Source organism: Vipera ursinii (genome assembly GCF_947247035.1).
Source record: "Vipera ursinii genome assembly, chromosome: 1".
Classification (NCBI taxonomy): Eukaryota; Metazoa; Chordata; class Lepidosauria; order Squamata; family Viperidae; genus Vipera; species Vipera ursinii.
The window spans coordinates 348,788,128-348,815,396 of record NC_139512.1 but is presented as its reverse complement, the minus strand read 5'-3'; the positions used below and the strand labels follow the sequence as shown (position 1 = coordinate 348,815,396).

Genomic DNA, 27,269 nt, shown 5'->3' with positions numbered 1-27,269 from the left:
CCACTGATCTAACTGTCAGGAAATTTCTCCTTAGTTCTAGGTTGCTTCTCTCTTTGATTGGTACTCATCCATTGCTTCTTGTCCTGCCTTTAGGTTGACACCCCCCCCCCTCTTCTTTGTGGCAACCCCTGAAATATTGGAAGACTGCTATCAGGTCACCCCTCGTCCTTCTTTTCATTAAACTTGTTATTGTTGTTGTTAGTTGAGAAGTCGTGTCCGACCCATCGCGACCCCATGGACAACATTCCTCCAGGCCTTCCTGTCCTCTACCATCTTCTGGAGTCCATTTAGGCTCACGCCTACTGCTTCAGTGACTCCATCCAGCCACCTCGTTCTCTGTCGTCCCCTTCTTCTCTTGCCCTCAACCTTTCCCAGCATTAGGCTCTTCTCCAGTGAGTCCTTCCTTCTCATTAGGTGGCCAAAGTATCTGAGTTTCAACTTCAGGATCTGGCCTTCTAAGGAGCAGTCAGGGTTGATCTCCTCTAGGACTGACCGGTTGGATCGCCTCGCAGTCCAAGGGACTCACAGGAGTCTTCTCCAGCACCATAATTGTTCAAACTGTCAGGACATTCCTTCTTATTTCTTTTTATTCTATTGGCACGTCGCAATTCTTCCCTAAGTTAACCCACAACCTCCCTCCAACCCCGCTCCGTGACTAGCCAGGAGGGGAAAAAAAACCACAGAGCGGGTGGAAAATTGAAGGGTCGTGGGAATGGAGGCAAGCAGATCGCGTAACCAGCAACCACCCACCCACCCGGTCACATTCAAGCCACTTTCGGCCACCGACCTCCCCTCCCGACTTATTTCCTCCCCAGCCCGCCCCCCCCAACTCCGGGCAGGCTCCGCCCCTTTCCTTCCCCCCCCCCTCGCTTCGCGGCTCCGCTCCGTTGCATTGGAGGGCGGCGCCGTATCTGCGAGGATCTGGTTGCTCTTCGGTGGCAGGAGAAAGTCCTCTGGCCAAACTTGCAAGAGTTTCCCCTTCTTTCTCGGATTCCGGTCCCGGCTGCCGAAAATGGCCATGCAGTCGCCTTATTTCAAACCGGTAAGTTGGGTTAGTTTTTAAGAAGAGACGGGAAAAGGATTTCCTGCTCTCTCTCCCCCCTCCCCTTTACCACGCATCTCTAAGTCAGTATCTTGTGGCGGGCTGTTCCAAGGGAGCCAAAATCGTGATTTAGCCAAGGTCAGGTTAGGTGGCTTTCTACAACCCAACTCACCCGTTATTTAACAGAATGACAGAGTTGGAAGGGATCTTACAGGTCTTCTAGTCCAAACCCCAGCACGAGCAGCAGTTTATTTTATTTTTGTGTGCAATATTTAATTTTGTTTTATTTCAGTCGACTTTATTAAGTTTCAAAGAGAGATGAAATACAAAATAACAAAAAAAAAAGGAAAAACACGAGAGAAAGGAGATCAAAAAGGGGGGAAAGTTAAAAAGTGACAAAACAAAGAGATTTAATTTAATTTAATAATTTAATTTAATAATTTTATTTATATACCGCCCTTCTCCCGAAGGACTCAGGGCGGTGAACAGGGCAGATATATAAAAAATACAAAAATACAAAAGTTAAAAGAAAATTAAACATATCCCCAGCTAGAAACAATAAATACAGTTATTAAAAATAACATAAAAACCCAACCCATCCCCCTTCAGGCCAGGCCGGCTTGTTCAAATAAGAATGTCTTCAGATCGCGAGGGAAGGCCCTTGGCCCTTTCTTCAGTACAGATGTAAATATGTAGTAAAAATAATCTCTTAGTCTTAATTAAAATAAAAGCACAAAAACATTAAAAAACCAAATTAGACATCAAAATAGAATTATTTAAGAAAATAATCCTTACTCCAAGTTTACACCTAGGTATAATATGTGTGTGTCCAACAGTAAAAGTGAAAATACACAGTATTTCTATAATCATAACATCCAAAAATTAAAGCTGTGTGCGTGTGTGTGTGTGTGTGTGTGTGTGTGTCAGTCAGAACTTTGAATTTGCATTGTAAACACCCTTTTGAATGTCTGTCATGCAGTTATTAAGTGACCCGTCAGACTTCCTGTACACTGGCTGTCTGGTTTGGAATTATTAATTAATTAATTGTTAATTAATTATTTGGAATTAATTAAGCAATCTGAAATTAAGGAGAAACTTCCTAACAGTGAGGACAATTGAACAGGGGGCTAGTCTAGAAGACCTTCAAGCTCCATTCCCGGCTCTATTCTGATTAAGTTGTTTGCTTAAGGATGGAGATATTGGCCTGTTTCCTTCAAGATATATACTCACAGATCAAGCAATGATGTTGCTATGTTCAGAACAGTGTTGCTTAACTCCTTCTCGGCTCCCGAGAGGGCGCCATTTTTCTACCCTTAAGATGGCATTTTGGCTCAGGCCTCAAACTCAATGTTACTCAACCTCAGCAAGGTTAAGATGTATGGACTTCAACTCCCAGAATTCCCTAGTTTGGGAATGGCTCGCTAGAGAATTCTGGGAGTTGAAGTCCACAGTCCCCTCGCTGGCAGCTTCTCCCTTCTTTTTTTTGCCCTACCCATACAACATACACACTTCCATGCCAAACACCTGCATAGAGCTGTGTATATGCAACACATATCCATGACGCTCCAGAAATTGCTTTATTAAAGCATTTGAATGGGATATAATCTCTGTGAACTTATGCAGAATTGACTTGGGAGGCCGGTGTGTGGTGTAGTTGGTTCACATGGTGTGGTGGGATGGAGGGTTTGTTGTCACTGTGTGTTGGGGGGAGGGAGCACCGGGAGAGGCTCAGCTAATCTCAATGTACACATGTTGTACTTTGACAATAAAGGTTTATTGTTGTTGTTGTTGTTGTTGTTGTTGTTGTTATTGTTATTATTATTATTATTATTATTATTATTATTATTATTATTATTATTATTATTATTATTATTATTAAGAGCCTTGGTGGAGCAGTGGGCTAATGCCTCCTTAAGTAACACCAGCTGCCTGCAATTAGTGCAGGTTCGCATCCCACCAGGCTCAAGGTTGACTCAGCCTTCCATCCTTCCGAGGTAGGTAAAATGAGGACCCAGATTGTTGGGAGCAATTAAGCTGACTTTGTAATAATGCCGCTTGGGAGTGTGTGTGAAAGCCCTAATAAGCAGGCATATACATAGAATGAAGGCTATTGCTAAGCACATTGATTTGTGCTTAGATTGTAAGACGCCCTGAGTCTTCGGAGAAGGGCGGGATATAAATGGAATTAAAATAAATAAATAAAAATTATTATTATTATTATTATTATTATTATTATTATTATTATTATTATTATTATTATTATTATTATTATTATTATTTGAAGTATGAACAAAAGGGTGGGGTCTAAAGCGTGACTTTATAATTGAACATTTTTATTGATTGATCTAGTTCTGGGTTTTATTTTTCTTGTGAGCCACCCAGAGTTGTGTTTTAAGTTGGGCGGCCGGACAAATCAAATCACTCGATAACAGTTGCAGATAACATCAACTTCCACAACATCATTTTTTGCACAAAGCCACCTCCCTCCGACTTAAGCCCGAACCGCATGATGTCTCTGGTTTCTGTTTCAATTCCTTTCAAGCACATGGTCTGTTTCAATTCCCTTCCCAGTAAGGGGAATTTTTTAAAGGAAGTAGTAAACTCAAAAACCTAAAAAGTCCTTTTTGGCAAAATCATCCTGCTGTTCCAAATCTCTTAAGGTGGTGTTTTATCAACCTAGGCAACTTTAAAATGCGTGGATTTCAACTCCTAAAATTCTCCAGCCAGCCCTGCTTAAAGATGTGTGGAGTTCTTGCAAGCTACCCAGAGTCACTTTTAGGGAAGATTTTTTATTTTTATTTTAATCCCATTTATATCCCGCCCTTCTCCGAAGACTCAGGGCGGCTTACAATCTAAAGCACAAATCAATGTGCTGAGCAATAGCCTTCATTCTATGTCTATGCCTGCTTATTAGGGCTTTCACACACACCCCAAGCGGCATTATTACAAAGTCAGCTTATTGCCCCCAACAATCTGGGTCCTCATTTTACCTACCTCGGAAGGATGTGTTAGGCATATGGTGTTAGCCTACAATGTTGGGTTGAAAATATATTAACCATAATGCTATGTCTTTAAGTTGTTAATTGGCCAATGGGTGTGTAAGTGTTCTCATGGCCATAAGAGGGAGCTAGTAACGTAGCTTCTCTCTCTCTCTGAATTCACTGATCTCTACTGTTACTGTTTTTGCTCTGCTGTTGGTTTACTACTGTTGTAAACCTGAACTGTGTATTGACCTCTGGACCGGTAAGAAGACTTTGTAGTTTGGATTACTTCTTGGACCGTTGCTATTGTGTATGACCTGGACTGTTTATTTTTTGACTGTGCATTTTTGTTCTTACACCACCTTAAAGTAAACTACTTTTTGCTTTTAAAACTCAGTGTATTCTTGTGTGACTTTTACTACTCTCAGTACCCTTCCTTGTCTGTGCAACTCTTTGGTAGCACAAGGAGACCTCTGCACATCAAATTCCTTAACACTGGTTATGAGCCCAGGCCTGTACTGAGAGTTAGTACACACAGTATTCCTAGCTGAGTTTGTGTTAGCTATTTGGTGTAAAATGGCACAAGAACTGTTGTCAGGCATCTCCTGGATAACCCGGTTGGATGGGACAAACTATGTTTCCTGGTCCACAAAATGCTGCTTGCTTTTGCGCAAGGAAGGACTATGGACTGTAGTAAATAACCCACCTGATACTACTGCTTGGGATCCAGATGATGAAGAGGATGCAAAGAAGTTAGACAACTTTAAACGAAACAATGAGAAAGCTCTTTGCATTATTGGACTAACACTGAATGACCAGCAGCTTGTCCATATTCGTGGTGAGGAGTCTGCTGCTAGGTGTTGGGGCGTTTTGCGAAGGCTTTATGTTCGAGACAGTGTGGGTGCACATATTCACCTTACACGTAAGCTGTTTAGGGTTCGTCTGCAGAAGAATGGAGATATGCTGACCCATTTAAACTACATGAAGGCAACTTTTCAAGAGCTTCATGAAAAGGAGCTGATTTTTTCAGAGTTGCATCAGGTCTACATTATTCTGTCATCTTTGGATGAGAGTTATGATGGGTATGTTTCTTCTTTGGAAATCCTGACCAGAGAGGAACTGACATTGACTAACATTACTGGGAGACTACTGGAAGAGTCCAGGAGGAGGTGTGACAGAGACCAGCTGAGAGAGACACAGCCACAAGAGGAGCAGCCATTTACCACTGCTTACAACGTCAAGAAATGTTATTCTTGTGGGGCTAGAGGGCATATAGCCAAATTCTGTAGGAAGGGTAGAAAACAGAATGTGAATAGCAGTGGGAAGGCTAAGAAGGGCATTGGTTTGGCTATTTCTGGTGAATCAACATCCAGAAATAATGAATTGTGGGTTGTTGATAGTGGGGCTTCACAATGCATTACTAAAGTGAAAAAGAGGTTTATTAATATGAAAAACAGCAACCAATATGTTTCACTGGCAAACGGTTGGAGGATGAAGGCCTCTGGTGAAGGTAATTCCTATTGTCCATGCATTGATGAACAGTTACCTATGTTATATATACCTAAACTAAGATTCAACCTGTTATCTGTAAGGGAATTGGTTAAAGTTGGGTTTGTGGTAACATTCAGAGGGGAGCAATGCACTATTGAAAGGAATGGAACCTGTGTAACTGCTAATTTGAAAGATGGTTTATTCGTACTCACAAGTAACCAGGTTAGTACAGTTAAAGCTAACTCAATATGTGAGAACAAGAAGCCACATGATGAATGTATACATTTATTGCATAGGCGGTTAGGGCATGTAAACTTTAACTCACTACGTAAAACAGTTGAGTTAGTAGAAGGAATTAAACTGAAGCCATGTAGTAAGTATTTGAATTGCAATGCCTGTAATCAGGAAAAGAGTAAGGCAACTCCTGCAAACAGGGTAAACGGCTTCAAGACAACTGTACCTTTGGAAGTTGTGTTTGCTGATTTAATTGGACCCATGAAACCAAGTTTAGGAGGGTCATGTTATAGTTTAAGTATATTGGACCACTACTCTCATTATGGATTTTGTTATCTGCTTAAGTCAAAGGCAGACACTTTCCAACAATTTGCAAACTGGCTGAAATTCGTGGAGAGAAAAACAAAGAGAAAGGTTCAGTGTATAATTACTGATAATGGTACTGAATTTACAAATAAGCGTTTTGTTGATATGTTACAATCAGCTGGCATTGAGCATAAACGTTCAGCCCCTTATAGGCCTCAACATAATGCATTTGTTGAGAGACGTGGGCAAACGTTACAAGCCATGATGAGAACTATGTTAAGAGATTCAGGCTTAACAGATAGACTGTGGGGGGAGGCAGCGAAATGTGCAAACCATGTTCTGAATATAGTTGTTAATACTTCTACTGGTAAAATACCATATACTATATGGCATGGTAGAAGACCACACCTTAATTACTTGCACACATTTGGCACCCCAGCTTGGGTCCACATTCCTGCACAACTCAGGAGTAAAGGCCAACATAGGGCTAGGCAATTATACTTCATAGGATACGAAGCTAACCACAGATCATATCGTTTCTGGGAACGAGGCACAGCTAATGTATATAACAGCGCTAGTGCAAAATTCCTTGAGCACGTTGGTTGGGATAGGTTAGAGCAAGAAACTGTTAATACTGATCCTCTAGTGTTTGAGGACTCCTCTGATAACGTAACTAGTAATGATAATACATCTCCTGTAAATATAAAAGATGAAGAGGAGATAGGGGAGATAAAAGAGGAATCAGAGGAAGGTAAGGAGTCAGAAATTCAAAGCCCTGTAATTCCTTGGCGTTCAACGCGCATCAGACATCCACCTGATCGCTATGAAGCAAGTATATGTCAAGTTAGTTCAGAGCCATCTAACTATGATGAGATCAGGATGTATCCTGAAAAGGAACAGGGATCATGGAAAGCTGCAATGAACAGGGAGTTGAAGTCTTTGCAGAATCTTAAGGTCTATGAGAAAGCAAAACTGCCACCTGGTGAGCAAGCTATAGGATGTAAATGGATTTATAAAATAAAGAAGGGTGTAGATGGGACTGTTACCCATAAGGCACATTTGGTTGCACAAGGTTTTGCCCAAACTACTGAGGATTATGACGAGGTGTTTGCACCCAGTCTGAGGGCAACTACTTTAAGAGCAGCTTTAGTATGGGCAGCTAAAAACCAATATATGGTTACCCATGTAGATGTTGAAACTGCATATTTACATGCTCCATTGCAACATACTATTTATTTAAGAATACCACCAGGATTGACCAATGATAGAGACCATGATTGTTGGGAGTTAAAGAAAAGCCTCTATGGATTGAAACAATCAGGCTATGAGTGGAATAAATGTATAGTTAATGAGTTAAGTGCATTAGGTTTTGTAGCCAGTAATGCTGATCCTTGTTTGTTTAGAAGAGAACACAACGGAGCATTATCTTTTATTTTATTATTCACAGATGATATTTCAATAATAACAAAAACTGAGTTAGAAGCACAAACCATCATTTCAAGATTGTAAAATAAATTCACAATTAAAAATCTTGGGGAAATAAGCCACTATTTGGGGTTAGATATTGTGAAAACGAATAGGGGTTTTAAGGTGTCGCAAGCCAGTAAAATATCTCAGTTATTAAAGAGATACAATATGGAAATGTGTAAACCAGCAAAAACTCCGATGGCTATGGATTTTAAGGACACTAATGTTGATAGTCCTGTATTTGATAAGACTATGTACCAATCTTTGATAGGAAGTCTTATGTATCTTAGTAATTGGACTAGACCTGATATTTCTTACTGTGTAAACCAATTGGCTAGGTACAACAATAATCCAACTGTTAGACACTGGCAATCAGCTAAACGAGTATTAAGGTATTTGAAGCAAACTATTCACTACTCGTTATATCTAGAGCCAAATTGTGAGTTAATCCTCACTGCATATGCAGATGCGAGTTTTGCCTCTGATACAAGCACTCGTAAATCTACTTCAGGGTTGGCTATAATGTTGGGTGATTCTTTAATTGGATGGAAATCTATTAGACAAAAACACATAAGCTTATCTACAATGGAGGCTGAATTTTCATGTCTATCAGTGTTATGTACAGAACTGCTAGTGTACAAACAATTATTGTTAGATATGGGTTTAAATGTAAATGATCCATTTATTGTGTATGAGGACAATCAAGCTGCGATAAAGATGGCTAATAATGCTGCAGTAAGAACAAGATCTAAACATACTGATCTTCGTTATTTAAATGTCAGACAATGTGTCAAAGATAAATTAATACAGCTAGAGTATTGTTCATCTGATGTAAATATTGCAGACCATTTTACGAAGGTACAAAGTGCTGTGAAACACAATGCTAATTGTGAAAGAATGTGCATAAGATTGTAAGAGTTATATATTATTCTACCCAAAGGGGAGAATGTTAGGCATATGGTGTTAGCCTACAATGTTGGGTTGAAAATATATTAACCATAATGCTATGTCTTTAAGTTGTTAATTGGCCAATGGGTGTGTAAGTGTTCTCATGGCCATAAGAGGAAGCTAGGAATGTAGCTTCTCTCTCTCTCTGAATTCACTGATCTCTACTGTTACTGTTTTTGCTCTGCTGTTGGTTTACTACTGTTGTAAACCTGAACTGTGTATTGACCTCTGGACCGGTAAGAAGACTTTGTAGTTTGGATTACTTCTTGGACTGTTGCTATTGTTTATGACCTGGACTGTTTATTTTTTGACTGTGCATTTTTGTTCTTACACCACCTTAAAGTAAACTACTTTTTGCTTTTAAAACTCAGTGTATTCTTGTGTGACTTTTACTACTCTCAGTACCCTTCCTTGTCTGTGCAACTCTTTGGTAGCACAAGGAGACCTCTGCACATCAAATTCCTTAACAGGATGGAAGGCTGAGTCAACCTGGAGCCTGGTGGGATGCGAACCTGCACTAATTGCAGGCAGCTGGTGTTACTTAAGGAGTCATTAGCCCACTGCTAAGATGGGTGGCATAAAAATTTAATAAATAAATTTTGGCTCAGAATTCCCCAGCAAAACATGCTTTAACTGTATGGACCTCAGGTCCCAAAATTCCCCAGCCAGCGTGATTCTGAAAGCTGAAGACCACATATCTTTTTCTGAGAGCGACTTTGTCTAGCGCAGGGGTTCCCAACTGGGGGGTGCGAGATGATATTCCAGGGGGCGCAAAAACTTGGGTTTTCAAAATTATAGTGTATATCCATAATTCATTGCTATTATTTCAAACTTTTGTAAGAGAATATATCAGAAGCGTTCTAGGGATGCGGGGTATAGAAAAGGTGGGGAGCTGCTGGTCTAGCGGTTAAGGCACCAGGTTAGAAACCAGGAGACTGTGAGTTCTAGTCTAGCCTTAGTTTGTCTCCGATCAGAATCCAATTCACAAAATAAAATTATGTGGTCCACCAGGTCTACTGCTGTGTTCTTACAAGCAGAGTTTTTGTATGGCTCAAAATCTGGCTATCAGGAGTGTGAGGAAAAGCCATTTAATTCAATCTGATCAGGTCAGATAAGACTGGATAAGAACTGTTAGGCTGATTAAACCTGGGGCCAGAGGCCAATTATTTTGATAAAGAGATGCTTAAATGAACCAGATGAGTTCTCCAAGACCAAAGAAAGTCCAGAATGGTATCACCTGCCGTGAGCAGTGGGTTAGAGTAGAACAGCGACCCCCCCAACCTTTTGGGCATCAGGGACCGGTTTTGTGGCGAGAGGTTTTTCCGTTGCCTGGTGGGGGCGTGGTTTCATGTGCTGCCTGATCCCACGGATGGGGCTTTGCTTGATTCTGGCATGCCCTGGACTAGAAGACCTTCAAGATGCCTTCCAACCCTATGATTCTATGTTTGATGTTCTAACTCTGAACTTTGCTGGACGAGGATCTGAGTTGGCATTTTGTAGCAGGCGAAGGTTTACTTTCAAACCTATTTTTCAAACAAAATTGGAGGAAGAAAGGCTATTAGATCACGTTGGCCACCTCGAGATATCTACGAACGTAATCAAAGTGGGTCAAACACTTCAGGAAAAACAGAATCACGAGCAACGGGTCCAATGTATGAAAATGCAAACACTAACTAAATATATCCAGTCACACTGAGAGAAGAAAAATGAACAGCCTGGTTTGGTGACGGGTCTCATTCTTATTCTCCATTCTCCCTTCCATGGGGATTTGATCATTTCTGGGAAGTTTGTCCCTGGGCATTCCAGGAAAGAGAGAGTGGATTCCCAGCTTTTTTTTTTTTTTTTTTTTTTTTGGCAAAGCAGCAGCTGCAGGCCTGGAGGAGTGAAGCTGGGGAAGGGGGAGGGGGGGAAAAGGGTGGAGCGGTTTCATTATCAAGTGCTTGAGCGGAAATCAACTGTGTCCCAAGCACAGGGAAGTAGAGACGCAGGAAAGGGGGGTTCCCCACGCAGCACCTCAAAGCGAAAATAAGTCAAAGATTATCCTCCGGGGGGCTTGCAGAAACAGCATGTGGTTAACGGTAGGTAAGGAGGCGGAAGGACCCTTGCTCCCCCATTCTGCTGACTCCTGTCACTGCCCCCCTCCCCATTCCAGTGAGTGCTGCTTGCAGACTGCTTCAAGCTAGTTCTTGCTTAGCTTAATTAAGAGTGTAGCAAGAAGGGTGAGGATTGCAAGTTGATTTTTTTTTAAAAAAATTGGTCACACTTGACATGGCTGAAGTATCACCAGATGATTTGACCCATAAGCAGAATGCAGAATAAGAGAATTGGAAGGGGCTTTGGAGGTCTTCTAGCCCAACCCCCCCAACCCCACTCTTATACCCTTCCAGACAAACAGCTCTTCAATCTCTTCTTAAAAACCTCCAGTGACGGAGCACCCACATCCACTGGTTAATTGTTCTCACTGTCAGGAAACTTCTCCTTAGTTCTAGATTGCTTCTTTCCTTGATTAGTTTTCATCCGTTGCTTCTTGTCCTGCCTTCGGGTCCTTTGGAGAATAGCTTGACTCCCTCTTCTTTGGGGCAGCCCCTGAGATATTGGAATACCGCTATCTTGTCACCCCTCGTCCTAAACTAGACATGCCCAATTCCTGCAACTATTCTTCATATGTTTCAGCCTCCAGTCCCCTAATCATCTTTGTTGCTTTTCTCTGCATTCTTTTTAGGGCTGCAACATGTTTTTTAATATCATTATAAATATCATTATATCACATGAAAACTGGGTGCAATATTCCAAGTCTGGTCTTACCAAAGCAATATGAAGCAGTACTAACACTTCATGTGATCTTGATACAATCTCTCGGTTAATGCAGCCTAGAACTGTTTGGCCTTTTTTGGCAGCTGCAGCACACTGTTGACTCATACTTAAATGGTTGTCCACTAGGACTCTTAGTGGTTGTCCATTAGGACTCACAGTTAGCATTGCTGAGCCAGGTAATTCTATTCTATTCTATTCTATTCTATTCTATTCTATTCTATTCTATTCTATTCTATTCTATTCTATTCTATTCTATTCTATTCTATTCTATTCTATTCTATTCTATTCTAAGAGGCATGGACTTCAACTCCCAGAATTCTTCAGCCAGCACTCTGTCTGTGGAATACTGGGAAATGAAGTCCGCACATCTTAAAGTGCCACAGGGGTTGACAAATACTGGTTTAAGAGTTGTCAAGAGCTCTTTCTTGGGCAAACCATTACTGGTGATCGACCTGGGGAATTCTGGGAATTGAATTCCATACTTCTTGAAAGTTCTGAGATTGGAAAAAAAAGTGTTTTAAAGCCTTTGGGGGGAGGATGGGGGCAAAAATGCTATTATATTTCCCAGGCATTTATTCATGAACCAGTTGAATTAATATCTTTGAACTGGTAGCAGGTTCTGCATTTAATGGCTATTTTTTTTCCTTTTAACTTCTCGTCAGAGTGTTCCTTTTAGTGGTCCGATTTATGGTGGCCTCAAAGATGGGATGACCATATTAGTCTCCGGAAGTGTATTGAAGTCCTGCAAAAGGTGAGTCATTCAAGTGGAAGAGAAAAGGAGGGTATGGGAAGATCCATCAAAAAATCCAAATCTTTTCAAAATATCTGGGCTGCCATGGAACTAGTGAAGCCGCAACTAGAAGGAAGCTCCATCTCTGAACAAGGTGGACCTTTCAGTCCATATTGTATAACCATCATCTACCATCCGGGCATTGATAGGAGTGAGTTCTGAGACAAAATGATGCTTTTCTGACAGATTTGAAGTTTTGCAAATAAGTACAAAGAAGTTAGGGACGCGGTGGCTCAGTGGGTTAGGACGCTGAGCTTGTCGATCAGAAGGTCGGCAGTTTGGCGGGTCGAATCCCGAGTGCCGCGTAACAGAGTCAGCGCCTGTTACTCATCCCAGCTTCTGCCAACCTAGCAGTTCGAAAGCACATAAAAATGCAAGTAGAAAAATAGGGACCACTACGGTGAGAAGGTAACAGCGTTCCGTGCGCCTTTGGCGTCTAGTCATGCCGGCCACATGACCACGGAGATGTCCTCGGAGAAGCGCTGGCTCTTCGGCTTTGAAATGGAGATGAGCACCGGCCCCTAGAGTTGGAAACGACTAGCACGCATGTGCGGGGGAACCTTTACCTTTTTTACAAAGAAATTGCTGGTCAGTTGGAACCTTCATTTACGTTGCTTTATTATACAAACACTTCTTAAACAACCCGTTCCCAATACAATCATATTGTAAAACAGTGTTGGGGAACCATGGCCCTTTTATGATTTGTGGCTCAGGAATTCTGGGAGTTGAAGTCCACAAGTCATAAAAGGGCCATGGTCCCCCATCCCTGCTGTAAAGTGTAGAACTGTATAGTTTTGTATGGAATAAAAATGGATGTCTTTCAACTAAATCTGTTCAAAAGTCTTAAAAATTAAACAAGGAGCATGTCTCTTTATGCACATGATAGAAATACAGATAGTTCTCAACTTACAACACTAATGAAGCCTGTCTTTGTGATGGTTGTAAAGCAGGTTACCCGTGTGACCGACCCAATTTTGCAAGCTTTTTTGCAGCAATCATTAAGCGAACCAATCATTCACTTTAGGCTGGTTTTGCCAAAAACTCTGAAAGTAAATGCTAGTTTTCAGCAAAAATGTCATAAAATATGGTCATGTGACCACAGGATGCTGCAAACAGCTATAAATGCAGGCTGGTTGCCAAGTGCCCAAGATGGAATGCATGTGGCCTGTTAACTGTTCAAAGTTTGGAATTGGGTCATAAGTAGCCCGGTGGAGCAACATTGTAACTTCAAACAATTGCTAAGCAGCCGGCTGTAAGTTGATTACTTGTATCAAGGGTATCTCACTTTGAAATTTCAGCACCTATTTTTGTGGGTTTTTATTGCAAAAGAAGAATAGCCTAGCTTAGCCTAGCCCGGAATGGAATGGAACGGAACAGAACAGAGCAGAACAGAATAGAATTCTTTATTGGCCAAGTGTGATTGGACACAAGGAATTTATCTCCAGCGCATGAACTCTCGGTGTACATACAAGCAACAAAGTGATAAGTCATAAATTCAGTGATAGTCATAGGATACTAAATAAGCAAAACATAAATCACACTAAACTACTAAATAAAAACAATCGACATAAATCATAAGATACAAAGAACAAAGTCATAGTCATAAGAAGCTAAGGAAATAGGTAATAGGTAGAAGGATAATAGTAATACAGCCCTACTAGGTATTTTGATATCCCAGGGCCATAAGACAGTGCTGTGGGAATTAGTTGCTTAGCAGAGTAGTGGTATAGGGCAGGGGTAGGCAACCTCGTCTCTTTTATGACTCATGGACTTCAACTCCCAGAATTCCTGAGTCAGCATAGCTCAGGAATTCTGGGAGTTGAAGTTCATGAGTCATAAAAGAGTTGAGATTGCCTACCCCTAGTATAGGGGGAAAAGCTGTCCTTGTATCTAGTTGTTTTGGTGTGCAGTGCTCTGTAGCGTCCTCTTGAGGGAAGAAGTTGAAACAGTTTGTGTCCAGGATATGTGAGGTCTGTAGATATCTTCACAGACCTCTTTCTGGCTTGTGCACTGGGCTCCAATTGGGGCATGTCAGGGTTCTCTTAAAATCTACTATCATCTCTACAGTTTTGAGTGTGTTCACTTCAAGATTAAAGACACAGATTAAATTTAGCCTTTTAAGCTTATGGTGGCAGTATTTCCCAACCTAAGGAACTTTCCGATGCTGGCTGGGGATTCTGGCAGTTGAAGTTCATACATCTTCAAGCGGCCAAGGTTGAGAAACACTGGTAGAGTGGAACAAATGAATAAAAACATAATTTGTAAGTGGTTTGCCAAGGACTTCTTTTTTTCTGTTTACCTTAATACCGCCTGGTCCTCATCCAGATTATTTCTCTTTCTTGCTCTGTGTGCAGATTCCAGGTTGACTTTCAATGTGGCAGTTGCCAAATGCCCAGATCAGATGTTGCTTTCCATTTCAACGTCCGTTTTGATGAAAACTGTACTGTATGCAATTCACATGAAAAGGGCGGTTGGCAGCAAGAAGAAAGGAAATATGATATGGTTTTCCGTAAAGGACATCCTTTTGAGATCCGATTTCTTGTGAAAATCACCTCCTATGTGGTACGAAGATGATAGGTCCTCTTTATGGGTTTTAATCATCATCATCTTTTTAAAAAATATAAATAGTTTGGTTATTGATTTTTACTTCGTACCAATAGAAAAGCATTTTCCAAAATATGTGAAATACAAAATGTCTCAAAACATCCCTTGCTGAATGCAAAAGTGCTATCTCAAGGGGTAAAATGGGCCCTCTCAATGCACACAAAAACTGACTGAGCTTTGATCAGACTTTCTTTTGATCTCATCTGTGTTTTTTTTATTTATCAACTTAAAACCATCTCCCTCACAGAGCAATTAATTGAGGGACTTACCAAGTTCTGTTTGAATGTTCCATACAGTCTGCCAACGGAGCCTGCCCATTATGGTCATATGTTGTGACTGTCATAATGTAGGTCATCAGATGATCAGACCTGTTTTTATGGCCTTTTTTCCAATGTTCATTAAGTAAAGAACCCATTCTTTACTATTGGCCATTTTTGCCAAAAATTGGGAGTAAACGCTGATTTTGTACATAAACATTGTAAATCGCAGTCACGTGACAGTGACGCATTGCAAAAGACTGTAAATGCAGACTGGCTGCTAAGTGCCCAAAACACAGTTGGGAGAGAAAGGTGGCTCTTATAACTTTGCAACAAGGTTATAAGTACTATTCAGCTGGTCCATCACTAAGCAATTGGTTGTAAGTCAAGGATCACCAGTAATCTCAACTTGGTTTAAGTGTTTTGGAGGGATCTAGCCCTTGTGATTTCTAAAACATGGTTTGTGATCTTCCAGTTGGCCTTATTCATAACTTACTAACGGGTTAGCCTGTTAGGTGGGTTCAACCGTTGTTTTTGTTGCTTCTCTGTTGTCCCAAAGGTGCTTTTTCCAAAAGGCAACTGGACTTCCTTGGTTTTTTTTTCTTTGAAAACATTTTGCTTCTCAACCAAAAAGCTTCTTCAGTTCTTCAGATCAGAACTGAAGAAGCTTTTTGGATGAGAAGCAAAACATTTCCAAGGGAAATAAGAAGTCCAGTTGCCTTTTGGAAAAAGCACCTTTGGGACAACTGTGAACTGGAGCCCTGGTGGCGCAGTGGTTGGAATGCAGTATTGCAGGCTCACTCTGCCCACAGAGTTCGATCCTGACTGGCTCAAGGTTGACTCAGCCTTCCATCCTTCTGAGGTCAGTAAAGTGAGGACCCAGATTGTTGGGGGGCCATATGCTGACATTGTAAACCATCCAGTGAGTGCTGTAAAGCACCATGGGGCAGTGTATAAGTCTGAGTGCTATTGCTGGATGATCGAGAATCTCCACAGACATTTCCTTCTCTGTTGTTGTTCTAGTTGTGACAAGTTGCTCCCTTCTGTCTCTGCCAGGTTCTTGTAGATGGAAAGCAGTATTTGGAATTCAAACACAGGATCCCTCTTTCCCGGGTAGATACCATTGGAATATCAGGAGAACTAGATGTGGTCTCAATCAGCTTCCAAGGTCCAATTGTATGTATTTTATTGATTCATTTTATTTATTTATTTATTTTATTTATTTATTTAGATTTATATACCACCCTTTCCCGAAGGACTCAGGGCGGTTTACAGGGCATTTAAAAGAGAGTCAATACAAACGTTAAAACAAATTAAAAAGATTAAATAAAACCCTGAGAACAGTAAAAAACCCAATTAAAATTAAAATTAAAAATTCTCATAAAACTATCTCATAAACTATCTCATAAAAATTCTTTTATAAAACACTTCTCCTACCTTCCCTCTGATAAACGGGTGCACTCATTTTTCTTGGGATTAAATGTGTGGAGAATTTAGATAGGGAAATACAAGCCTTTCCCCTTTCCTTCCAGTCTTTGAATAATGCAAAGATTTTCTGACAGTTTCCTGAGTGATTTGGCACAGTGGCTATGAGCAGTGGTTAGAATGCAGTACTGCAGGCTACTTCTGCTCACTGCTGGCTGCCTGCAGTTTGGCGGTTCGATTCTCACCGGCTCAAGGTTGACTCAGCCTTCCATCCTTACAAGGTTGGTAAAATGAGGACCCAGATTGTTGGGGGCAGTGTGCTGACTCTGTAAACTGCTTAGAGAGGCTGTAAAGCACTTTGAAGGAGCATATAAGTCTAAGTGCTATTGCTATTGGGGGAAGATAAAAATAAAAGCCAAGATAGTGGCCTAACGTCAACAATCCCTTATGTATGTCACAGACGTGATGCACTTCAACGGAGACACAATGGTGATGGCATGTCATTAGTCGCCATCTTGATTTTTTTGGGGGGAGCACCTCTCTATCTTTTGAATTTGATTGTTGTGAAAAGATATCAGAAAGTACCACATATTTGTATTGTAATTACAGGCAATCATCGGCTTACAACTGTAATGGAGCCTAACATTTCTGTTGATAGTTGAGGCACTCACACGGCTGACCTGCTTTTACGAACTTTTTTGTGTGACAGTCGTTAAGCAAGCGCAGCACTTGTAAAGTGAAAGCTGCAGTCCACTCCTATGGGCGTGTTTTGCAGAAACCAGCCAAAAAGTCTGGAAACCAGGAAAAAAATATAAATTGCAGTCACATGATCATGGAACACTGCAGCTGATGAAAAGTGAGCCAGTTGCCAAGTGCCCAGAATGTGGTCATGTGACTAAAGGTGTGTGTATACCTCAGTCGGAACCCAGAAACTAGGTTATAAGTATCTTCTGGGGGGAGGGCTTGTCGTAATCTTGGTCACTAAATGACCGCTCATTAAGCAACACTGTCGGCACTATCTAAGGAGTGTTTTTCACTGGCTGAGGAATTCTGGGGGTTGAAGTGCACACATCTTAAAGTTGCTGAGGTTCAGAAAGACTGATCTAGAGGTAGCTCTTCCTTCTGATACTTGCTCATATAATTTCCTTCAATTTCTGTTTTTTTTCCCAGACCTATCCAGTTTGTTCCAACCCAATTTTACCAACATTCTCACAGGTATGACGTACAGTTCTTTTCTTTAAAAATCTATGGAAATGTCTCCTTTTTTCTCCCCTATATTAATTGTTCTTACACCATGGAGAAGGAATTAGAGAAATAGTCCAGATGAAGTAGTATTAGCCAGTGTGGCGAAGTGATTAAGATGTTAGACCAGGGCTCTTCAAACTTGGCAACTTTAAGACTTGTGGACTTCAACTCCCAGAATTCCTCAGCCAGCCCTGAAGTTGAAGTCCACAAGTCTTAAAGTTGCCAAGTTTGAAGAGCCCTGTGTTAGAGTAAGATAATCCCAGTTTCAAAGCTGGATGGCATAGGGCCACCTATTGTTTGTCAGACCAACCTGCCTCACAGGCTTGTAGTAGAGACTTGGGGGGGAAAGAATGCTCCTAAATGAAAGATGGTATATAAATCTTAACAAGCAAACAAGCAAAATAAAAATAATCTGGTTAACTTAAACATACTTGGCCTGAATTAGTTCTGAGATAGTTACAAATTGCCCTTGAGTTAGCAACCATTCAAAGTTACAGCGGAATCCAAAAAAGCTGCTTATGACCCGGATTCTAATTTCCATCATCACTCCCTCCTGCACCCACCGTCACATAACCACATTTTGCGCACTTGGCAACAGGCCTACGCTTATGGCCATTTGCAGCATCCTTGATCATATAACCACGATTTATGTTTTAGCAGGAAACTAGAGTTAACTTCCAGTTTCTAGCAAAAAATGCCTGCCGGATTTGCTGCATGGGGGCTCAGTTGCGATCATAAGTCGAGGTCTACCTATATAGAGATACAATCCCTCATCCCGCAGGTTAAATAATATTGTAAGACAGACTCTAGATATTGATCTTTATGTGTATTATTATTGTTGGTGTTTGGTTAGACAGGTCACATTCAATAATGGCACCCCTTTCCTGCGGAGCAAAGTGGTATGGTCCTTGTTCTGTCCTCACTACACATTACCTCACGGGTCTTCAAACTTGGCCCTTTTATGGCTTTTGGACTTCAACTCCCAGAATTCCTCAGCCAGCATGCCTGGCTGAGGAATTCTGGGAGTTGAAGTCAAAAAGTCATAAAAGGGCCAAGTTTGAAGACCCCTGCATTACCTTGTGTGTAGCTCAATATAGAGTTAAACCAGTGGTGGGATTCAGCCGGTTCACATCAGTTTGGCAGAACCGGTAGCTAATTTTTTGTTGCCCAGGCCCAGAATGGACTTCCGGAAGTGGCATCCACATGGAGAACCGGTTGTTCACATAATTGAATCCCACCACTGAGTTAAACCGTTTATTCTTTAATAAACCAGACCATATAGGTAGATCTTGATGCTTTATTAAAGGAACAGGATGGTGAAACTGGGGAAGAATAGAAACACATGCAGTAAGAACCTGAATATAAAATAAACAATATTGAGTTGCTGGTGAGCATAATAATTAACAAATACGGATAAAGTCCAAGTCTCATCAGCAGTGCTATGTATATGGGACTTGGATTTTTGTTCTCTGATGAACATGCACCACAGATTAGGCTGGGTTCTGGAAGCAGGTGATTCTGTTTCCTCAGAATGGCTTCTCAGGGTGCACCTGGTTTTTTCCCCCTTGAATGAGGGAGGATGGGAAGATGGGCATTCTGTAGGGTCAAAACACTACTAAAAGCAACTTTCTAAAGAATGAAAGGTTTTATCTTTGGCCACTAGGTGGAGCTCAGTACATGTTAGAGAGCAATAAGAGCATACAGGTAATCCCCGAGTTGTGAGCGTTCACTTAACGCTTGTTCAAAGTTGCGTGATGAGTGCCTCTAGTGCTTACGAGCAAGCCCTGAAGTTACAAATATTGCAGCACCACAGCAGTCTCCCTAGGCCTAGGCACCAGGCCTTTAATACTCACCCTGCGAAGATCGAGATCCTTTGCTTTCTTGGCTGCTCCAGGTCTTCGGTGCCTTCGCAGAGAATGGAGGCCTAAAGTAACACAAGATCACGTTAGATCATTGGGGTGAGATCTCACGCTACTGATCTAATGTGATCCCACAGTACTTTAGGCCTCTGTTCTCTGCAACAGAGAATGGAACTGAAGTTGGTGGACGCTTCCATGTGCCTCTGGAAGCCGGATCCAGGCTCCAAAGGCATTTTCCAGGCCTCTGCCACCCTGATCTAAGGCCAGGGGACACTTCTGCACCCCACTGCGGCCCGATCCGGTCTCCAAAGACATTTTCCAAGCCTCTGCCAGTTGGATCTAAGACTGGCGAATGCTTCCATGTTCTCCCGCTCCGGAGGTGTTTTCCAGGCTGCAGAAGTGTTCCCCGGCCTCAAATCGGGGCGGTAGCAGGAACAACAGCAGACAGGAGAATGTGGCAGGAAGGGAGGGGGAAGCATGCAGTATTTTAGTGGGTCGGGGAGGCCTTGGGGGCCTGTTCCAGCACTAGGCCCTCCATGGCCTTCCCCACCCTGAGATACCTCATGTTCGCTTAACGAGCCATGTGCGTTTTAACGAACAAGGGAGTGATCTTCTTCAAGGTAGGAGATTCACTCTATGAGTTTTCGAGTTACGAGGGGAATGGGCAGGCTCCATTACACTCGTAGCTCGAGGACTACCTGTACAGATATACAAACTGCTGTAAGTATAACAGTCCTTACTGTTTAGGACTCTTTTTTTTTAATCCCATTTATATCCCGCCCTTCTCTGAGGACTCAGGGTGGCTTACAATCTAAGCACAAATCAATGTGCTTAGCAATAGCCTTCATTCTATGTATATGCCTGCTTATTAGGGCTTTCGGGGGGCCCCAAGCGGCATTATTACAAAGTCAGCTTATTGCCCCCAACAATCTGGGTCCTCATTTTTACCTACCTCGGAAGGATGGAAGGCTGAGTCAACCTTGAGCCTGGTGGGATGCGAACCTGCACTAATTGCAGTCAGCTGGTGTTACTTAAGGAGGCATTAGCCCACTGTTCCACCAAGACTACCACACTGAGCAATGTTTTGGGAAACAAAGAGATGGGAACGGGAAGATTTCATTCATGAACACTGGCAGGGATTAGATGACAATTGGGTTCTGCTTCAGAGAGCTGAGAGTTGCAAAATGAATTGCAGCCCATAGTGTGGTGTCACTGTACAGTTGACACAAAAGGGAAGATGTGCAATGACATCATGAGGCACATGGTGTCTTTGTGGATTGTACTAGATGCCTACCTATTTCTCCCAATTTGCCTCTGCTAAAAAAAGTCTGGCAGGTTTTTCAACTGGTGTGAAATCTGCAAAAGCTATTGGACAAAAACAGTGACATAAATGAAATATGCAGACTTCAAAACAAAACAGAATGGGTTGTTGGGATATGCTTGAAGACAATTGCCAAGAATTTGAGACCAAGAGTAGCACGAGTGTCCACTGTCCAGTGTTTCTCAACCTCAGTAACTTTAAGATGTGTGGACTCAACTTCATCCTTGCTGGATAATTTTGGGAATTAAAATGCACACTTCTTAAAAGTTGCCAAGGTTGAGAAACAGCTGTCAAGAGCTCTTGGTTGGGAAACTATTACTCGTGCTGGATCTGGTCCTTGCATTCTGGCTGTGATGTTGCCATACTCTGCAGCTTTGGGGGAACTGGAGTACTCACTGTGAGCTGCTATTGAAATTTCCTAGGTAGAGTTGTCAAAGGGCTTTATGGCAGACATTGTGCAACTGGCAAAACGAAGTAGTTAACTCTTGCAGGAAGAGGAGAAACCAGGGTTAAAAATATCTCTTACTGGGTTGGAATTACTATCGGTTGTGCTTTAAGGAATTATTGGATTCCCAAGCTTTTTGATAAAAGTTTGGCTTATGTTTATATTTGGATTTTTTTTTAAAAAAAAACCCAAAACCTTTGCATGTAAAATCCTGACTGCTGTTCTGTTTTGTTCACAGCCAATTGCCTATCCCATTGGACAATGCTTTCAGCAACAAATTTATGTAAGTCTTTATCATATTAGCAATATTTGCACATTTTTTCTGACCCATCAGTTATGAAGGATTTCAACCCTAGGCTAACATGGAATTATGAGAGTCAAAGTCCCACACATTTAGGGATCTGATTCTACTCAGGTAGGAATCCTCTGAAATGGGCACAAAGGAGCATGGTAGGAATTTTGGCTCAGCGTGGGAACCCAGTCACCATGTTTGCACATTATGTGAATCAGGTTATCACAGTCAGACCTGCCCTGACTTGGTCCTTTAGTCAAGAAAAACCTTCGACTCCATTTGTAGTGACAGATATACTTTTACTAAAAGCCAAGTGGATTACAGTATAGCAAAATCCAGAAGTAAAGTTCGCCCGCCAAAATTCCCTGGTTAACTTTCCCCATCCAGTTCCTCTCCCCCCCTCCCCCCCTCTATTATTGTCCAATTATATTTGAATAAATTGTTTTGGGAATAGTTGCTTCAACGGGGTGGGCAGGCTGGGGAGCCATTGCATTCCATTCCCAGAATTTTGACCTTGAGCTGGTGCCTCTGGATGGTACGATGAGTAGTTGGCTTTGTTAGTTTCACTTTCCCCCACTTTCCCCTCCCATTGGGCTCCCTCATCCCATAGCTCATGGCAGACTGACAGTGAAGGTGAAAAGCAAATGATAGCAGACCTGACAATCACATTCAGCCATAATATGCTTGATTAGTATAGGCCAGAGGTCTTCAAACTCGGCCCTTTTATGACTCATGGACTTCAACTCCCAGAATTCCTCAGCCAGTGTGCCTGGCTGAGGAATTCTGGGAGTTGAAGTCCATGAGTCATAAAAGGGCCGAGTTTGAAGACCCCTGGTATAGGCTGTGCTGGGTACGGGAACTCAGCAACTGGAAGTTGTTAATGTGTCTTAAGCTTGCGTGACAGCAAAAGTGGGTAGCAGTTAGGTGCTGGACTCCGCTTCAAGCCCCTCCCCCCCTGCCATGGGGGGCTTTGGGTGCACTGTGCTCTCACGGCTCAACCAGCCTCATTGCGTCATTGTGATGCGAAGATATTGGAGGGGGGAGTATTATATATGTGCCCTGAGGCTCCAGAAGCAAAGGAGGGCATAAATCTAAGATACCTAATAAAAATGAATCGGTATGAACCCAACCTTAGTAATCTGATGTAGCTTTTCTAATAAGAGCTGCAATAGGAAGGAATCAGTGCTGCGGGTTGGACTTGAGCATCCTTGGAATTTCCCATAATGTACCAGATTTAACTAGGCCCCTTGGGGATTGTGGGAAATCTGAATAGCTTGAAAACCTTTTGAAAAGAATTCTTTAAGAAGTCAGCAGTGAATCACGGTACGGCCTTGGTGCTCTGGGAAAAAACCTGAAAGATGCCAGAGGCTAAGGCCATCAGTGGACATTTACAACTATGACCAGGAAGAACCATCGGTGCTTTCTCAGGGGAAAAGGCTACACTTAGGTGGATAATCAAAGATGTCACCAGGAGGAGGTCAAAACAGTCAACATGGCAAAAGAAGCTCTGCCCTCTTTTTATGTGAATGAGCATGCACATTAAAGAGGGCAGGGATTTAATAATAATAATAATAATAATAATAATAATAATAATAATAATAATATAAAGTTTCACATTAAATATGTGAGTGCAGCAAAATCGCACAAACTGATTACAAAGCTAGACATGACCAAGTTGCTAAACTAATCCACTGGGCATTGTGTAAAAAATATGACTTGCCTGTGTCAGAAAAGTTGTGGGAACATAGGGTAGAAAAAGTTGTTAATGAGAGGGTGAAGATCTTGTGGGACTTCCGAATACAGACAGATCGCCATTTGGAACATAACACGCCTGATATTGCAGTCATAGAGAACCGAAGCGTGCAGTTGATTGACATCGCTGTACCAGGAGATGCCAGAGTCGAAGAAAAAGAACTGGAAAAAAATACGAAATACCGCGACCTGGCCATCGAAACTGCGATTATGGATGAAACGTGTAACAGTGATACCTATTGTCATCGGGGCACTGGGAACTATGACCAAAAACTTTGCAAAATACATCAAGAAATTGCAGCTTCCTGCAATAACTCCAGCAAAGCTACAAAAAACTGTGCTACTTGGAACATCTTACATTTTAAGGAGATACCTGGTTAATACCTAGGATGCTGGCAGCAACCCGTGTCAACCATTAGTGCCAGTCAGTTTGAGTGTTCAGTTGACTGAGTTTCAATTTTTATGAATAAAAGTTTTATTATAATAATAATAAAGTTGGAAGGGACCTTGGAGGTCATCTACTGCAACCCTCTGCTCAGGCAGGAAACCCTATACCATGTCAGACAAATGGCTGTCCAGTCTCTTAAAAACTTCCAGTGTTGGAGCATTCACAGCTTCTGGAGGCAGGTTGTTCCACTGATTAACTGTTCTGTCAAGAAGTTTCGCCTTAGTTCTAGGTTGCTTCTCTCCTTGATTAGTTTCCATCCATTACTTCTTGTCCTCCCTTTGGGCGCTTTGGAGAATAGCTTGACTCCCTCTTCTTTGGGGCAGCCCCTGAGATATTGGAGCACTGCTATCATGTCACCCCTAGTCCTTCATTTCATTAAACTAGACATACCCAATTCCAGCAACCGTTCCTTATATGTTTTAGCCTCCAGTCCTGCAATCATCTTTGCTGCTCTTCTCTGTACTCTTTCTAGAGTCTCAACATCTTTTTTACATCGTGGTGACCAAAACTGTTTGATTATGCCATGGCATTTGACTTTTTTTTCAGACTCACTCTATTGAACATCCTTATACAATTGGCCTTTGTTGATCTCTGATTGATAATTTGAAGGTGCAAAGTGGAAAGAAAAGGCAGATTAAATATAATACGCTTTGTGTGTGTATTCTCTCCACAGCCTCTCCCTTACCGAGCTACCATCTACGGGGGCCTTTTTCCATCCAAATCAATAATAATCTCCGGTTCTGTGTCCCCTTCTGCCCAGAGGTAAAGACTAAGAAATATTATTGGTAAAATTTCCTTCTGCACGATTTTAGCCTGAATTCCTTTCGAATGAATGGTTTTGGGCTGCACAATTAAGTTGCCTTTTGAAAAAGCACCTTAGAGACAACCGTGTAATGCAAGTGGTATCATCTACCAGAATATTTATATAAGCCGGAAATGTCTATAAAGTACATACGCATAACAAAAACTCTTGAGACATCTTAAAGACCAACAAATTGATTGTGACGTAGGTACAGTGACTGAAGATAATATATTTGTGCAGCAGTTTGAATTCAAAGGGAAAACTGTTTTGTAACACGCAAGGGCGCTTATGTTGCACCCATCAGTAACTCCTGAAATAACATGCGGGTTTCCCCCCCCCCCCCCCTGAATCATGCTGATTCCTAGAAAAGATGCTGCAATTTTAAGAAGTTGCAGAACGGACCTGTGAAGCATATTTTCCGTTTCAGTCAAAAATGCTGCATGGCTGTAATTTATTATTGCATTTATTTTATTATTAAACGTATATGCCCACCCATCTCACTGCTATAGCTCTGGACGGCTTATAAGATTTATCAGACTGTAAAGTGAGTCTCCATCCTTTTCTGTATTTTGTATTTTACCTTTAGTGATAATAAATAAATAAATATGTTTGGAAAAATAAATAAATGAAGTGAGGCTCTGTCAATAGATGATAAAGAGACACTGCAAATGAACATCAGTGTTCCTAGAGTGAGTTGGCCATTCTTCTGAAATATATTCCTTCCAGGAACAAAGTTGGCCAGCCAAAAGCATAGCTAGTTGGGTGACAGAATGAACACCTCTTTGTCATCAATGCTCATTGTTCAGATCTGTTACCTTGCCCTATGAAATAAAATGAGGGGAAAGGACACACACCCAGGCACGGACACACCCATTCCAAAAGCACTACATGTGATAAAATGAACTTTGCTGTACTTTTTTTAAGTGCAATTAAAAATAAAGAAGCATTACTAGTCACCCTCCATGCATGATGGTGTATGATGTGGTTATCTATCTATCTATCTATCTATCTATCTATCTATCTATCTATCTATCTATCTATCTATCTATCTATCTATCTATTATCTCTATCAATCAATCTATCTATCTATCTATATCTATCTATCTATCTATCTATTATCTCTATCAATCTATCTATCTATCTATCTATCTATCTATCTATCTATCTATCTATCTATCTATCTATCTATCTATCTATCTCTCATCTAGCTATCTATATTGTCTGTCTGTCTGTCTGTCTATCTATCTATCTATCTATCTATCTATCTATCTATCTATCTATCTATCTATCTATCTATCTATCTATCTATCTATCTATCTATCTATCTATCGAGTGAACCCCTTTTTCCAGATCTCTTTAATTAAAGAATCTATTTGGTAAAAAGATTCTTGCTCACCGGGTTCACACGGGAATTTCCTTTGAGAAAAATAATGGCTTTTGAATCAGCAATATAATATCTTCAGAAATTGGAATGTTCATTGTGTTGTTTCTGGATGTCGGGTCTCCTGTTTAGTCTGCGCCACAACCTATGCGTCTTTTTATGTAGGTTCCACATCAATTTGAAAGCGGGGAACGATACTGCTTTCCATCTCAATCCACGGTTTGATGAGAACGTGATTGTTCGAAACTCTAACCTCAACATGCGCTGGGGTTCAGAAGAGCGACACCTGCCCTGTGGGATGCCTCTGTTGCGTGGCCAACCCTTTACCGTAAGTCAAAGCTGTTTGGTTGCTCAACCTAGGCCAAATGATTTTGTGAACTGACTTAACTTTGCATTTATCAGGCTAGCCTAATGCATGAATTTCAGAGTCCTCGGTTCACCCACACAACAACACTCTCTTAAAAGTTGCACTGCTTACAATCACAGTTAAGACTGGAATTTTGGTCATACATTGGTGTGGTCATAAGTCAAGCCAACATGTTATCAGACCCAATTTTACAACCATTTTTACGGTGGGCCTAAAGCAAGTCACTTCACAATTCAATCACCAACTAATCACTGTTAAACTTGAACTAGGAATGAGTGTCAGAATCATAATTAGCACAACATAAATTGCTAAATAAAATAATAAACAACTATGTTATTAATATATTGTATAAATAATGCAGTATGATGTAATATATACATTTCTTCCATATTGCTATGTATTTATTCTGATTTAAATATTTTGTAAAATTGAAATGTGGTAAACTAAAGTAAACCTAATGCGTATATTAGGTTAAAATCTCAGACTGAGTTAAAATCTGTATCAGGGTTACTTTTAGTTATTCTGAATACTCATCATTTAATGACTTTGAGGACATCATCAGTTTTTGCAGATGCCTCTGTGAAACACATTTGCTGGTTTGTTGACTGGAAAATGGGTAATTTGTGATACAAATTAAATAAAATAAAAACTGAACTATCTGGGTTATATTATGGGACCCCATTAAAGTTATTACAAACATGCATTTTATCTTTGCAGATCTGGATTCAGTGTGAAGCACACTGCTTCAAGGTGGCTGTTAATGGACTGCATCAGTTTGAATACAATCATCGCACACATAACCTACTCCAGATAAATCTGCTCGAAGTGGACGGAGACATAATGTTGACCAATATCCAGGCTTAAAGTTGTCAGTAGAGGCCCATTTTTGGATGGATGTGCAATTGATGGGAAATGTTGAGCTTTACTACCTAAAGTTTGAATAAATGCTCCTTTCGAATCATGTTTAAGAAACATATAAGTTCAGATTTTTTCCCTTC

At 41.2% G+C, this 27,269-nt stretch overlaps 1 protein-coding gene across 2 annotated transcripts; it reads left to right on the top strand.

Annotated features, from left to right (window-relative positions):
- The first annotated feature begins 910 nt into the window (after positions 1–910).
- LGALS9 (galectin 9) lies at positions 911–27,269 on the top strand. 2 transcript variants are annotated; one of them, XM_083359618.1, is made up of 9 exons: positions 911–1,042; positions 11,946–12,034; positions 14,428–14,635; positions 15,991–16,110; positions 17,530–17,574; positions 21,468–21,512; positions 24,395–24,483; positions 26,070–26,232; positions 26,989–27,269. In XM_083359618.1, the coding sequence occupies exons 1-9, from the start codon at positions 1,013–1,015 to the stop codon at positions 27,133–27,135; spliced, it is 936 nt and encodes a 311-aa protein (XP_083215744.1). In that variant the 5' UTR covers positions 911–1,012; the 3' UTR covers positions 27,136–27,269. The 2 variants fall into 2 exon arrangements, with proteins under 2 accessions (XP_083215744.1, XP_083215745.1); XM_083359619.1 differs by lacking the exon at positions 911–1,042 and adding an exon at positions 10,428–10,547.

Coding starts and splice junctions, on each gene's coding strand:
- LGALS9 (XM_083359618.1), top strand. CDS start 1,013: ATGGCCATGCAGTCGCCTTATTTCAAACCG. Junction 14,636..15,990: donor TGAAAATCACCTCCTATGTG/GTACGAAGATGA, acceptor TGTCTCTGCCAG/GTTCTTGTAGATGGAAAGCA. Junction 16,111..17,529: donor TCAGCTTCCAAGGTCCAATT/GTATGTATTTTA, acceptor TTTTTTTCCCAG/ACCTATCCAGTTTGTTCCAA.